Below are 15,671 nucleotides of genomic sequence, written 5' to 3'. Positions count from 1 at the left end.
GACATCAGGGTCGATTTGCAACTTTTTGGGCCTGCCAAAGCAATAGTAACCTTAGTCCAGTGGTTTTAGAACTTTTTTGGGAATGCATCCCCCGTCACTTGAATTTTTTTTCCGACGTGGGAACTGAAAAATGTAAGAAGTGTGGCGGGTTATAGCACTGAAAATTGGAAATCAGGGGGATAGAAAAAATGTCAGGAGGATCAAAATCGGTGTGCGTGTGGGGGGTGCCCCTCTGAGAGGGGGTGGGGGGCTGGAGGGATGTCCCTCTGGCAGAGGGTGTGCCCCCGAGTTTGAAAACCACTGCCCTTTGTCCAAAGTCAGGAACGTAAGCTTGCAACCCACATGTGGATCTTTTGAGGACTGCATCTGGCTCACAGATAAATATCATCTGACATTTCTTAACATGATAATCATGAATAATTCCACAGACATTTAAAGTGGAGTGCAGTGGTCATTGAGGTGATTGAAATCCAACAAAACTAAGTGGAGGCTGGTCTAAGGTCTTTTCCCAAACACATCATAAATGGGGGATAATAGGAGTTCTTTTCAGGTTCCCTAAAAATTACAATTCTGTCCCCACCGTGCCGCCTAACATTGATTAAAATAGCGTAAACACCGCGACGGGTCATAGTATGCCCTGGTCACAAAATGCCACAGATCGTACAAAAAGACTGTTACTTCACAAAAGCAAATGCCTGTGTTACCCCATCTTTCCACACTCTTTCAAAGGTGAGAGATGCAATCAGTACAACAATCAGATTACTAAACCAAACCTCCCGACTTTCAATACAGGTGACAATTAAGACACAAGTTTTGGAGAAACAAGGAAATAGGGACACATTTCAGTGTTTGGAAGTGCTACAAAACTACATTATATTGCCCCCCCCCAAAAAAAAACAAAAAAACAAAAAAACGTTCACCTGGCTCTATCCACGGAGTTGAATGCGACCGATCCACCCTTTGCAGCTATAACATCTTTAACAGATGTTGGAAGGCTTTCAACAAGGTTCATGAGTGAGTTTATGGCCATTTTTCCAGGAGCATATTTGTGAGGTTACACACTGATGCTGGATGAGAAGGTTTGGCTCTCAATCTCCACTGTAATTCATCCAAAAGTGTTCTATTGGGCTGAGGTCAGTATTCTGCAGGCCATTCAATTTCATCCACAGCAAAGTCTCTCATCCATGTCTTTATGAACCTTGATTTGTCTCATGTTGGCGCATGAATGACTTGTCTCCAAACTGTTCCGAGAAAATTAGAAATGTCCAAAATATTAGTTCTTGTGACAGATTTTGGACACTTCCAACCAGATAGATTAGACAGACAGACAGACAGACAGATGGACAGACAGAGGGATGGACAGACAGATAGACAACTCAAAGGTGCCACTGAAATTAACGTGTATTGTTTATTATTCTTACAGTAGAGATATTCTACCTTAAAAATATTTACTTCTCATTTTCAATTCATTACACATTACCCCTCCCCCCTTTCCTATATAATACACAACATTCAATTCAAAAGGAGCAGTGGGAAGAATAAATCTGATGTTTTCTGCCCATTTTTACAGATTGAAAAATAAACACAACTCTTAATTTCACAAATTTCCCTTGAGCATCTCAAATAAATTCTTTAGCACTATTTTAATGATTAACCATTATGATAATAAGTTAAGAAATCAATTTAACTATTTAATACTTTTGATTTAATATGCATTTAAATATATTATTTGGTTGATTCTTCACAACCTTCACTATAAATCATCTTTCCGTCACTTTTGCCTTAAATCTTACCAATTAAAAACTTTCACATTAAACATGCTAAATATTTTCAAACTTACTTTGTATATTTTTAGGTAAAACATTTTAATTAGCCTTTACATCATTTGTAATCTTTGAAATCTGCTAAATCAGGCTCGGTGTGGAGTTTTCGTTTTCGCCTTGTCACTGTTTTTTTTTTTTTTTAATTCCCCAGCTTCTGCCCACATTTCTAAAACATGTGTACTCGGTTAATTGAAGGCTATAAATTGTCGATCAGTATGAGGGTTATTGGCGACTAATCCAGGGTGTACCCATCTCTAGCACAAAATCAGTGGGTCTGCGACCCTCATGAGGACAAGCTGTATAGCAAATTTATACCTTTGTTTGTTGTCATAGACAGTGTAAGAATTACATCCATTTACAGCTGAGTGTTTTTATAACTTCCCCTTTTGACCATGCGAAGTAGTGCAATTAATGGTCGGGACATCACCTTGGTGCCCCTATAGAGCTCGTGCACCTAGATCACCGAAGTCACGTGACTGGCCATTGTGCCGGTCAAGCAAAGCATTGCTCAATGTTAAGTCTGTTGGAGATGACACGAAAATACGTCTTATAACTCGAGCCCACTGTTAAACATTTAGAAGGTGAAAATAAATGAAGGTACGTGGAAAAATTAGAGACACTTAGCATAGAGGACCCATATTTAATACCGAAGTCGATGTTTTCGCCGGTAAGAAATTGGAGTGTTAACCACCTTCCGCTTGTCTTGGACAACTGGATCTACACATGGATCTGGTGAGTAGGTCATCAAGAATTACACGGAAGAGTTTGAAAGCGTAGAAAAGTCTGGATGCATACAAATACTTCATTGCTGGAGCTGTTCTCAATCAAGAAACAATCCCACATAGGAATGGAGCCACTCAGATTTTTTCAATACAAATACCAATATTTAAATAAATGACCCCTGGTTTGACACATACTCGCATTCCTTAACTATGATTGGAAAAAAAAAGATAGTGAGTCGTCTCCAACGTACATGGAAGTGTGTTGTAGCCACACGTTAAACTTCGGTAAACCTCTCCATGACAGACGTTTTTTTAAAAAATATGCGTTGTTCTCAAATGAGTCCAATGCGTATTTAAAAAAAGAAAATAAACTGCTGGGATAGGCTTCAGCCCCCATACACGGAAGCGTGTTGCGGCCACATGTTAACCTACGTAAACCTCTGTGTGACTTGAAGGTTTATTTTCTTTCTTTAACATACGCATTGGACTCTTTTGAGAACAATGCATATAAACAAATAAATAAATAAAATGATTCAACTTGGCATCATAAATAGTTCTTGGGAATTTGAGATTGAGAAGAATAATTCCTACCTGAAATTAAGTGATCGCTACACAGTCGTGTGTATTTGGTTGTGCACCATCCATCACATTTAATTACCGAAATCCATCGATCTTTTCTCGTCTTTTCAGCTGGGATTCTATAGAATGACCTCTTTGAATATCTGTCTTGTCTGTTATAACAACCAACAGGACAACAAGTCTCGGGCATTGTCAATATTCTGCCTCGATTCAATGTCCCCCACAATGTCGAGCAGCTCTTTTTGACCGGCAATATGGCGCGTCACGTGCATGAGCTCTATAGAAGACACGTGGCATTTCCAACACAACACAACACAACACAACACGTTAGTCAGGGATATAATTGTGGGATGAAACATCTTGAAGTCTACAGACTGAGTCATCTGACATGAGGGAATGACAAAATTAAGCCAAAACTGCAGCAGGACAGTAGTAGTCCAGGCCCCATGTATTCAAGTATTTAGATCTGCCTGAGATAGTGAGTGAGTGAGTCATGCACACATGCGCGCGCACACACACACACACACACACACACACACACACACACACAACACACACACACACCACACACACACACATGGACACGCACACAATATTGCCTGTAGCTCACCGTGTAATGCAGATAAAGGCACCATCTCTTTAAAATGTGGTTCCATGACTGCTCAGTCTTGGAAAAGTCTAAGTGAGCCCATATGTCTCATGCGCTCTAATCTATTCTTTCTCTCCACGTTTGAAAGCATGATGGATGCACTGAATGCACATTCAGTGACTAACTGTATATTGAAAAATATATAACAAACCTGTTGCTCTTTTTTTAAGTTCTTGAACAATGTAAGTTTGAGATTCAAATGTATTTTAGGGGTTTTATTTAACTGTAATTAAAATGAAGATCTTAACACTGATTTTAAAGATTTCGTTTTGCCCCCAGGATTTTTGTTAATTGAATGCAGGTTGCACATTCATTGCGGACTTCGATGGAAGGAGTGATGTTGACTTTGATAAGATAACTTAATAAACTTTGCATTTTGCTGACGTTAGAGTTAGTTTCAAGTCATTTATAGTTTTCAATATGTATCTGTCTTTGACTGGACATATTCTTCAGCCATTAAATCTGACACACTACTGTTCTGAGAGTGCACGACATCTTGGTGGTAGTCTGCTGGAGATGGAAGAAGGTGGTGCTAAAATGTATATACTGTACTGTATTTCTCTCAGATAGCGCAAAAAGATGCCCTAAATCTTTAAGTAACAAAAGTATTGTTATTGTATTGGTAACCAGCCAATCGCAGGGCACATACTGAGGAGGAAAACAGTCACACGCACTCACACCTAACCCTCAAAACAGTTAGGCAGACATGACAAAAAAATTGGTGTTACCTACTTTAAATTCTGAGGTTACACCCACGAATACTGTACCGTGTTTCGTTTCATTTTTGTTTGAGCTAAACCATTTTTGCAGTGTAGCTAGCCAGTGCTATGTTTTGGTTTTGAACAAATTCCTCAAAGCTGGATGGCCTCAATGTGACAGACACAGACGCACGCACACAAACATGCACATGCACGTAGGTATGAAGACATCCCCCACCTCCACCCCTCACACATAGCGTAAAGTGAGTCCAGAAATTCTTTTGTCAGAGCTCCAGCAATGACTAAACCCTAAAGTTTCTCAACTCCTTCTTTCTGGCAGACTGCTGACTCATTCCATCTATTCCTCTTTCTCTTTTTTTCATTCTCCATCCAGCTATCTCTCTCTTTCAAAACCCTATCAGCTCTTTGCTAAACTCCTCCTTCAAATAATTCATTGACCTATCATCATGTGACCTCTGTGTGGGCTTTGTGCATGGATTTGCAGAAGCAATATTGTTGTAAAGTGTTGGTTAAGTTCATTAAAATGGTGTGTGGGTGTTGCAATGTGTTGCTAACAAGGATTCATCTTTGCTGTTTGGTGCCTGTGTGGTGAGCTGAATATTTGAAGAAAGATAATAATAGCTATACACTGCATGCTGGGCTCTAAGAAGTGTTTCTGCATTTTTGTGTCTTTATCTTGGCTGTCTTTATAGCCACAGACGAGGAGTGTATTATATTCTTTGTCTGACTGTATTTTTTCATTATAGTAGCACTACTTTTTCTTTGACCTCCAAGACACATTTTCCAGAAAGCTCAGACAAGAAACAGATGCACAAATGACTGGAGAAAATATTTGGCACATAGACCTGTCAAAAATGAACTGTTATCTTAACCCAAAAAGACAGTATGCGGGTGGGGGATTGTCTCTCTCCCTCTCTCTCTCTCTCTCTCTCCTCTCTCTCTCTCTCTTTCTCTCCTTTTCTCTCTATTTATATACAGTATATACAGTGAAGAAAATACATATTTGAACACCCTGCTATATTGGAAGTTCTCCCACTTAGAAATCATGGAGGGGTCTGAAATTTTCGTTGTAGGTGCATGTCCATGGTGAGAGAGATAATCTAAAAAGAAAACTCCAGAAATCACAATGTATGATTTTTTTTAATGATTTATTTGTGTGATACATTTGAAAATACATATTTGAACACCTGAGAAAACCAATGTTAATATTTGTTACAGTAGCCTTTGTTTGCAATTACAGAGGTGAAACGTTTCCTGTAGTTCTTCACCAGGTTTGCACACACTGCAGGAGGGGTTTTGGCCCGCTCCTCCACACGCATCTTCTCCAGATCAGACAGGTTTCTGGGGTGTCGCTGAGAAACACGGAGTTTCAGCTCCCTCCAAAGATTTTCTTTTGGGTTTAGGTCTGGAGACTGGCTAGGCCACACCAGAACCTTGATATGCTTCTTACGGAGCCACTACTTGGTTTTCCTGGCTGTGTGCTTCGGGTTATTGCCATGCTGAAAGACCCAGCCATGACCCATCTTCAATGCTCTGACTGAGGGAAAGAGGTTGTTCCCCAAAGTCTCACAATACATGGCGGCGGTCGTCATCCTCTCCTTAATACAGTGCAATCGTCCTATCCCATGTGCAGAAAAACACCCCCAAAGCATGATGCTACCAACCCCTCATGCTTCACAGTAGGGATGGTGTTCTTGGCCTGGAACTCATCATTCGTCTTCCTACAAACACGGTTAGTGGAATTATGACCAAAAAGTTCCATTTTGGTCTCATCTGACCACAAAACATTCTCCCATGACTCCTCTGTATCATCCAAATGGCCATTGGCAAACTTAAGACAGGCCTTGGACATGTGCTGGTTTAAGCAGGGGAACCTTCCGTGCCATGCATGATTTCAAACCATGACATCTTAGTGTATTACTAACAGTCACCTTGGAAACGGTGGTCCGAGTTCTTTTCAAGTCATTGACGAAGTTCTGTCGTGTAGTCCTGAGCTGATTCCTCACCTTTCAAGGATCATTGAGACCCCATGAGGTGATATCTTGCATGGGGCTCCACTCTAATTGAGATTGAGCATCATGTTTAGCTTCTTCAATTTTCTAATGATTGCTCCAACAATGGAGTTTTTTTTCATCAAGCTGCTTGTCAATTTCTCCGTAGCCCTTTCCATCCGTGTGGAGTTATACAATTTTCTCTCTGGTGTCTTTGGAGAGCTCTTTGGTCTTGGCCATGTTACAAGTTTGAGTGATTAGTGATTGTATGGGGTGGACAGGTGTCTTGATCCAGCTAACGGCCTCACACAGGTGCATCTGATTCAGGATAATACATAGAGTGGAGGTGGACTTTTAAAGGCGGACTAACAGGTCTCTGAGGGTCAGAATTCTAGCCAATAGACAGGTGTTCAAATACTTGCTTGCAGCTGTATAACACAAATGAATTGTTAAAAAATCCTACATTGTGATTTCTGGATTTTCTTTTTAGATTATCTCTCTCACAGTGGACATCCACCTATATATTTATATAAATTCATTTTCATCTTCTAATCCTTAGGGTTGCCGGAGTGCAGGAGCCTATCCCAGCTATCAACGGTCACGAGGCAGGGTACACCCTGAACTTGTTGCCAACCAATCACAGGGCACATAGAAAGAAACAGCCAATTACACTCACAAGTGTCACGTCCCATCGGAGCGAGAGTAGGACCCAAATGCAGGAACTCGGAAGACGCAAGGTAGTTCAAGAAGAGACACGTTTATTATATGCAGAGGTAGGGGATCGAGCAGGCAGTCCGGTGCAGCAGCGGTAGTTGGGACGTCGGGCGAAGAGAACAGATGAGCGGACAGGCAGGAGTCGGTACACAGGGGAACAATCAACGCAGGCAGAAGTATCAAAGGAGTCAGGCTTACAAGGTTGGTCGGAGAACATGCGAAGGTCGGTACACACAGGTTCGATCAGGGATACCGGAGCACACGAATGGGACATGAAGATCATGCGAACTGGCGCCGGCCAGTTGTCATCGCGGTCATATAAATCCACAGCATAATCAGGCTGCATGAGGCGCAGGTGTGCACCTTCCAATCAGCGTACCTGCGCGGACACCCGCACAGCTCGTGCGGAAGCGGCAGGATCATGACAGTACTACCCCTCAAAGGCACGGCTCCCAGATGTGCCTAAACGAAAAAACAGATAATAATTAACACAGGCAGGGGTGGGCGGAAGGGGTGTCCGGAGGAGGGCACGCCCCCCCCCCCCAAACCCCAGTCTGGTGGCCATCCAGGCCACCAAACACAAGGCGTCTGGGTGGACAGGTCAGGAGGATGACCCGGACGCCAAGCACCAGGGTCCCCAAGGGGCGATTCGGGCGGACGACCTCTGTGAGGAACCAAACGGCGAAGCAGGAACCAGAACGAGGCAGGCCACTGCTCCGGACGAGAACCTCCCACGCCAGACAACTAGGGATTGGTCGCCACCGAGGCTTGGTCAGTAGGCAGCCGTGGATTGGTCACCAATGAGGCCAAGTCATGAAGCGGCTGGGAGCCATCTGGAGTGAATAGGATGATGGAGAGAAGGACCAGAGCCATGACCGCCACCATTACCATCCCGAAGTCTCTCCAGCTCCGGGGTGGCTCATCAGAACTCCCCAGCTCTTGTCGGACAGGAACGTGAGAAGGCGGCGACCCCATCGCCAGCGCCACCTCCTGGACAGCAACATGAGAAGGCGGCGACCCCATCGCCATCGCCACCTCCTGGACAGCAACGTGAGAAGGCGGCGACACCTATGCCCCCTCCTGGACGGTAACGTGAGAAGGCGGCGACACCATCGCCCCTTCCTGGACGGCAACGTGAACCTGAGCAGGCGGAGAGTCAGTTGAAACTGACACGTGGGCGTGTCTCGGAAGCGGGTCAGTTCCAACTGCCACGTGAACCTGCATCAGCAGCGAGTCCGTCGCCGTTGCGATGTCAGAGTAGCTGGTTCGCCAATCCTTGCCGGACCTGGGCCGTGAGAGCCGCCAATTCGACGCTCTGCCGCTCTATCTCCACCCGCATTTCACGGTAGAACACCTCGTGATTTTGTGGCTCCTCCTCCCTCTGGGCTGGAAGCTTCGCCACCAGCTGCGGGTCTGCGGGCTTCCCCGTTGTCGGCGAGGAGTGGGAGGACTGTGTCTTAGTTGCCGCGCAGTGCGGGGCACAAGGGAGCGCCCGGCCGGGGCGTCTCCTCTGGCCGCCACGCGGAGGTCCCGGGTCTATGGCCAAGCGGGTTCCCTCGTACAGATTGGTGTACTTGGACCTACAGGGCGAAGTCGCTCGGATGCTGGAAACGCGGGGAGGTGAAACAAACTGACTGGGATGAAAAGCCAGGCAAAGAGATTCAAAATCAAAGTCATCGGAGTCGTACTCAGGCAGCCGGTCATACAAATCACGGTCCTCCTCATATTCCGAAAAGTCTGAGTCCAGAAGAATATGAGGAACCGGACGGGTCGTGTTCGGGACGTATTCTTACCTCGCTGGCGGAGCGTAAGACACGGAAGCGTAGGACGTCAGGAAGCCTACCCGGATTGGACAGGCTTGGTCCTCCGGCAGAATGTTTACCTTGCGTCGGTCCCGGCGACGCCGGGTCTTTCCTGCTGGGTCCTGTATTGGCCAGTTCGTTCTGTCACGTCACATCGGAACGAGAGTAGGACCCAAATGCAGGAACTCGGAAGACGCAAGGTAGTTCAAGAAGAGACACGTTTATTATATGCAGAGGTAGGGGATCGAGCAGGCAGTCCGGTGCAGCAGCGGTTGTTGGGGCGTCAGGCGAAGAGAGCAGATGAGCGGACAGGCAGGAGTCGGTACACAGGGGAACAATCAACGCAGGCAGAAGTATCAAAGGAGTCAGGCTTACAAGGTTGGTCGGAGATCATGCGAAGGTCGGTACACACAGGTTCGATCAGGGATACCGGAGCACACGAACGGGACATGAAGATCATGCGAAATGGCGCCGGCCAGTTGTCATCGCGGTCAGATAAATCCACAGCATAATCAGGCTGCATGAGGCGTGTGTGCACCTCCCAATCAGCGCACCTGCGCGGACACCCGCACAGCTCGTGCTGAAGCTGCAGGATCATGACAACAAGCACACCTAAGGGCAATTTAGAGTCTTCAAATACAGTAATGCATGTTTTTGGGGAGCGTGAGGAAACTGGAGTGCCTAGAGAAAACCTGCGCAGACGCGTGAAGAACATGCAAACTCCACACAGGCGGTGCCGGGAAAAATTCTTTCTGGAGTTGAGGTGATCAAAAAAGTCTTTGGTGTATGAGATTGACCTGGTGTTCCGAAAGGCTATGGATGTTGTAGGGCTGTTCTGGTTGACACACCTCTCCAAAATTGCATAGACATCGGAGCTTCTGATTTGGTAGAGTGGATCGTGACGGAAAGAACAAGATCCCAGAAACTGTTGGCTGAAATGAGTTTTCTTTGCAGGCTGCCCTTAGAGATAGGGAGAGAAGCTCTGCTATTTGGGAGGGGTTCAGAGTAGAGCCGTTGCTCTTCTACATTGAGAGGAGTCAGATGAGGTAGTTTGGGCATCTAATTAGGTTGCATCCTGGATGCCTCCCTGGTGAGGTGTTCCGAGCACATCACACTAGAAACAGACCCGGGGCACGACCCAGTACACGCTGCAGTGTCTGTGTGTCTTGGCTTGCCTGGGAGTGCCTCGGGATCCCCTCGGAGGAGCTGGAGGAGGTGGCTCGGGAGAGGGACGTCTGGACCTCCCTGCTACACAGCTACTTCACCGGTGATGATTATTGATTATTAGTTGTTCTAGTAGCGATCAGGGGTGTTTCACCTACACAAATGGGTGTCCCCTAACCACCCTATATTTCAGCATCCACAATTTCCAACCACCTGCCCCATTAAAAAAATGTTGCAGGCTTTGTAAAATATTATTTCCAATATATGTGGGCTTCATGCAGTGACATGTAAATGACTTGTGGCCCAAACTTTGGACACCACTGTGGATGGATTGATGGATGGATGCATGGAGTGATGGACAGACAGAGAGATAAATAGATTAGCTCTTTTAATCAATTTTTCAATACCAGAAGAAAGCACAGAGCGTTACACAGTACATGTTATTATTTTCATCTTAAATTAGCATCACACAGCCATCCACAGGCAGACTCCTCCACTGTCAGCACGTGACTGGGAGTGATGTAGCGAGGGAGAGTGAGGCACGGCGGGCGAGCTAGAGTGACAGTAAGCGTGGCTGAAAACGAGTGCGTCTGTGTGTATCTGCGCATGTGAGTTTCTGTGTGAGTTGGGGTTCACGGGCAGAGCATTTGCTCAGCTGAGATATGCTTACACACGCAGCACATCTAAGGCTATTAGTGTTTGATCAATTCACCCCACCCCCACCTATTACATGACAATCAGACATCTTTACTCTTGGCACTGATTCTACACCTATGGTTGAAGGACACATCACCTGCAGCCGGGCCGAGAGTGACTTGCGTGCAGGGCAGGTGGACACCATGAAATCCTTCTCAGGCGATGAACAAATGTGATGCACGAGTTCCATATTGTGGTGCCGACTGTTGGAATTGCGGTGTTATGTAATGTCCCAGCGTACTCAGCATATGCCTAGTCATACAGTCATGGGCAGTTTGTGGGGTGGACTCCTCGCTGTGCTAATAGCGCTTCTTAAGTGCTGGTGCCATCAGCATTGTGTGGCTTGCATAACTGCATCCTGGTCTCCGAGTAGCCAGAGGAAGCATGTGACCACAGAGAGGGTTCCTTCCCACGGAGAGAGAGGAGGAGGAAGGGGGGGGGGGGGGGGGGGGGGTGGTGGTGGTTGTAATTTCTTGTCATTCCCTCAAAGGAAGTTTATTCTACAATCATTTAGTCGACATTTAAAAGTGGAGGACAAAAAAATAAAAGGGCAATATTAAAACTGTAAGCAGCCTGTTAATGATTAAATTAACATATCTACATATACATACATATATACCTGATAAATGGCACCAATAGTGACCGAGGGAGTAAAACAACATCTGGGGAGAGGGGGGTGCTTGGTAAGGCTTTTTATACCCACCAACAAGCATGTACCGTGTATACTACTGTACTGCACTATAAGGAATAACCTGCCCAAGCAGTCACATGTACAAGCACGCTCACACTTGCGTGCTAGAGGTGATGCACAATAAGATCAACCATACGCAGCACAGTTCTTAGCTAAATCACACATTCTCTGGAATGTCGAAAGAACTGAGCTCAGATGGATGTGTCAGGTAGATCTTCAGTCTTTTTGAACACACACTGACATGCATTTAGTTCAGCACAAAACAGAGCTGTAGGGGATGAAGCTCAAAGAGTTTTGAGCCCACCGGAGATTTTGTGTTGCCACGGAGACAAGTTCGTCTCCACATTTCACCTACTGTTTCCTGAACTCGATCTGTCATTGTGGTCACACTTAGATGGTGGTCACGTTTTCATGTTTGCTAATACTAATTATCTGCCATCAACACACACTAACATCAGACACAACATTAGGTACCCCTGCATGGGCTAAAAAGTTCCAAGACAAAAGCTATACCAATAATATGTTTGCTCTCTTCTTCAATGACTGAGAGCCATTCATGTGATAATCTGTTAATCTTGTTTATAATTTTCATTGCATGGCATCCTTTCTAATATTTTGATTGCCTTATTTAGATCCATGATAATATAGAAACAATGCTCAATCTGATGGAGGGCATGTCAAAAATATTCCCTGAACTATGTTAGTCATAGCTGAAGACCATTATCTTTGTAAAAGCAGTTTGGGTGTTTTTATACATGCATAACTTGTGGATTTTTAGATTGTAAAGCTTCTTGTTGGATTCCTCGGGGCGTCAACTAATTTCTAAGTAGAAAACAGCCCAAATGAGTGCGCAAACTCCCTGACAAGCCTATATTAAGTCCTGCTTGCATGAATATTGTTCAAGCGTCACATGAGCCAGCAAGCGGCTGCACGTGCGGGGCGCACGGCATCTCCAGCGTGAGAGGAGGCGCCGACTAGTGCGCATGTTTGAGAGCCACGAGATAGAAAGAGAGAGAGAGCGAGCCACCGTCCACACACTTTTCCTCTGGTATTTCCTGCAGATAGATCACAATAGGTGAAAACACTCAGTGGGTGCACAGTAGCTGGTGCAGCTCAAGCCAAAAAGGATCAGTTTTGGTGTTTCAGCACTGGACAGCTCTCCACATGTGCATTTTGTGTGACAATCTGTCTCAGCTGATGGGAAGCCGGAACATGTAGGACTTAGTTCCGCAGCATCCGTAACCACAAGCGTCGCCAAAGTGGAGCCTCAAACGATGACCATCCCTGAGTTCCTCCTAGAAGTGTCTATAGTGGTGATGGCTGTTGTCTCCTTGGTGACCAACATGTCAGTGCTACTGTGTTTCACCCAGAGCTCAGAGTTGAGGTCCCACGTCCCGGGAATCTTTGTTCTGAACCTGTCTTTCTCCAACATCCTCCTCGCTTTCATAAACATGCCTTCCACATTTTTTGGAGTGGCCAAAAGCCGAGAGCCCTTTGGGAACTTGTTCTGCCAAATGGTCAGCTTTGCTGAGACTTTTCTCACCACCAACAGCATGCTGAGCATGGCGGCACTCAGCCTGGACAGGTGGATCGCTGTCATGTTTCCTCTGAGCTATTCCAGCAAGATGCGCTACCGGGATGCTATCCTGATGGTGGTCTACTCCTGGCTACAGTCCCTCACCTTCTCTCTTACTCAGCTCCTCATGGACTGGGGAGGCTACAGCCATACGTACGCCTCATGCACCGTTCACCTGGCCACGGAGGGAAGGTCGCAGCTGGCCGCCTATGCCACCTTCACCGTGCTCCTCCATTGCAGCAGCTTTACTTTCAGCCTGGCCGTGCTTTGTTTCTCCTACCTCAAAGTTTTGAGAGTGGCTAAGTCCCACTGCAAGAGGATAGACGTCATCACAGTGCAGACTCTGCTGCTGTTGGTCGACATTCACCCCAGGTACGGTACAAGTGTACATTTGGGCATATGCTGACGTCTAGCTGCTTGTCAAGCTAATTCAGATTATGTCATTACTGTGACATCAAACGTGTATAAATCTGTCTTTCTTTGCCTTTGTCAGTGTGAAAGAAAGATGTCTGTCAGAACAAAAGAAGAGGAGACAGCGGGCCACGAAGAAAATTTGCATCTTCATTGGCTCGTTCATTTTCTGCTTTTCACCATATGTCATAACAAGGTAATTACTGCTTTGCATTAGTTACCCAAAGCCCTAATGAGGACGAGCTGTATAGAAAATTGATGGATGATAAATAATACTATGCAAGGCTCTGTGGCCACATTTTTTTGGAAAACTTTTTTTTTTTTGTGCAACAGTCACTTTGACATATTACAACTGTAAAATTAAGAACGGAATAAGAACATGCAGGTATTAGCAGTGAAATGAAATCAGGTTCTGTTCCAGTTCTGTTTTACATTTGTTGTGGAAACTTTAGTTCTCCTCCCCCTCAAATTTGAGTTTTCTGAATTGTGTGTAATAGTTAGTATTATAATGTCTATCTCAGGAATGATTCTGAGGTATGTACATTTGACCGGATATTAAGTATCGCGCTATGAATACTTACCCTAGTAAAATATATCCTTTTATGAATTGAAAATTGACCCTTTAACTGGAAAGAAGCTGGAAAAGAAGAAAAAATACCATACATATAGCATTAAGAGAAGGAATATTGTTTCTTTTTAATTTCTTTGAATTCATGTCATTGGTTACAACATTTTGCTTTCATGTTTTTCAGCTATATAGTTCACTTTGGTCTCACGTAACTCCGAATACATTCACGCGATGTAAATTGAAACAAAATGTTTTTATACTGTATATACATTCCCCAGCCATAAGACACACACTCTAGCTGTAACCGTTGCTGTCTCCGAAATAATCAAAAGATACAACGGTGTTACTTTTTGTTTGTCACTACCATGAGTGAACATTCATTTTCCCTAACTATCATATAATACCGAAGAGCCTTTGTAATATTTTAGGTTTCTTACTCTACTGTAGTTCTGTGAGATAAGTGAGATATTAGAAAGGGATGCATGGCAATTGTATGCAATGCAAATGATACAACAATTCAAATCTTTTCTGTCCTCTCGCAGGTTAGCGGAATTGTTGCCCTCGGTGCACATCCCACGGTACTGGGGCATCATGAGCAAATGTCTGTGCTACGCGAAGGCTTCAAGCGATCCATTTGTCTACTGCCTATTGCGGCACCAGTACAGAAAGGTCCTGGTTCGTGTCATCGGCCGCTTTGTGCGAAAGGATCATTACCTGCTTTCCGCCAGCAGCTGGAGCAGTACATTTGACACCACAGAAGACACTTGCGCTCGAAAAACATGAACACAGTATGCAGCTCGTTTTAATGAGGGGACAACTGCCCCCATTGTGTCCAATGTTTAAATGGAGATGGCAAAAGGAAGGGGACCCGGGCCCTGCTCATGGACACTTTTCAGGGAAGGCCGGGCGATGTACTTTGTGGAGAAACAGCGTGACCAATTTATTTGTCAAGGACAAATAACAATGTATTCTGAATGCAGGCAGGCGTTGTTGTGATGTGTGCCAAAAATCCTTTTAAATGCTACAGACTGTTGATTTCCATAGGGCTGATCAGTTTGCCTTGCGAGGCGCTGCCAAGGACTTCTTCACGTGAACAAGACTTAGTATAAACCACATGTACAGTATTTACAACATCACTTTTATTGGACTGTACTCTTTGAGTAATATTGCATTTGTCAAGATGTGTTATTCATGTGCATAAATTCATCTTATAGCAACTGAAATTGACATCAGATATTATGTCCAGTGCCATACGCGTCTGAAATTGTGTGATTGTACCACATGACAACACAAATACATATTTGAAGAATAAACTGTCACATGTAATGCAATAAAAATATGACAGTCTTGGAATTCGTGTGTGTGTAAATGTGTCAAGAGATGATATTCAAAACATCATTTTTACTGGGTATTCTCCCACTATGTTTAAATAAAAGCCAAGCTAGTTAAAGATAGTTATTAAAAAAATGTTGTGAACCACTGTATTTGTGTTTGTGTCCAAGCATGGCAATTACACATGGGAAAAGATCCAGGTTACCAATGACCGGAGGTCGGTTAGAGTAACCA

The 15,671-nt window shown here is 44.7% G+C and overlaps 1 protein-coding gene across 1 annotated transcript; it reads left to right on the top strand.

Annotated features, from left to right (window-relative positions):
- The first annotated feature begins 12,674 nt into the window (after positions 1-12,674).
- gpr78a (G protein-coupled receptor 78a) lies at positions 12,675-14,888 on the top strand. The gene is made up of 3 exons (XM_061830579.1): positions 12,675-13,498; positions 13,620-13,733; positions 14,648-14,888. The coding sequence occupies exons 1-3, from the start codon at positions 12,825-12,827 to the stop codon at positions 14,886-14,888; spliced, it is 1,029 nt and encodes a 342-aa protein (XP_061686563.1). The 5' UTR covers positions 12,675-12,824.
- Positions 14,889-15,671: the final 783 nt, after the last annotated feature.

This window comes from Syngnathoides biaculeatus, chromosome 9, assembly GCF_019802595.1.
Source record: "Syngnathoides biaculeatus isolate LvHL_M chromosome 9, ASM1980259v1, whole genome shotgun sequence".
Taxonomy (NCBI): Eukaryota; Metazoa; Chordata; class Actinopteri; order Syngnathiformes; family Syngnathidae; genus Syngnathoides; species Syngnathoides biaculeatus.
Note: the sequence above shows the minus strand (reverse complement) of the source record. Positions and strands in the feature narration are given on the sequence as shown.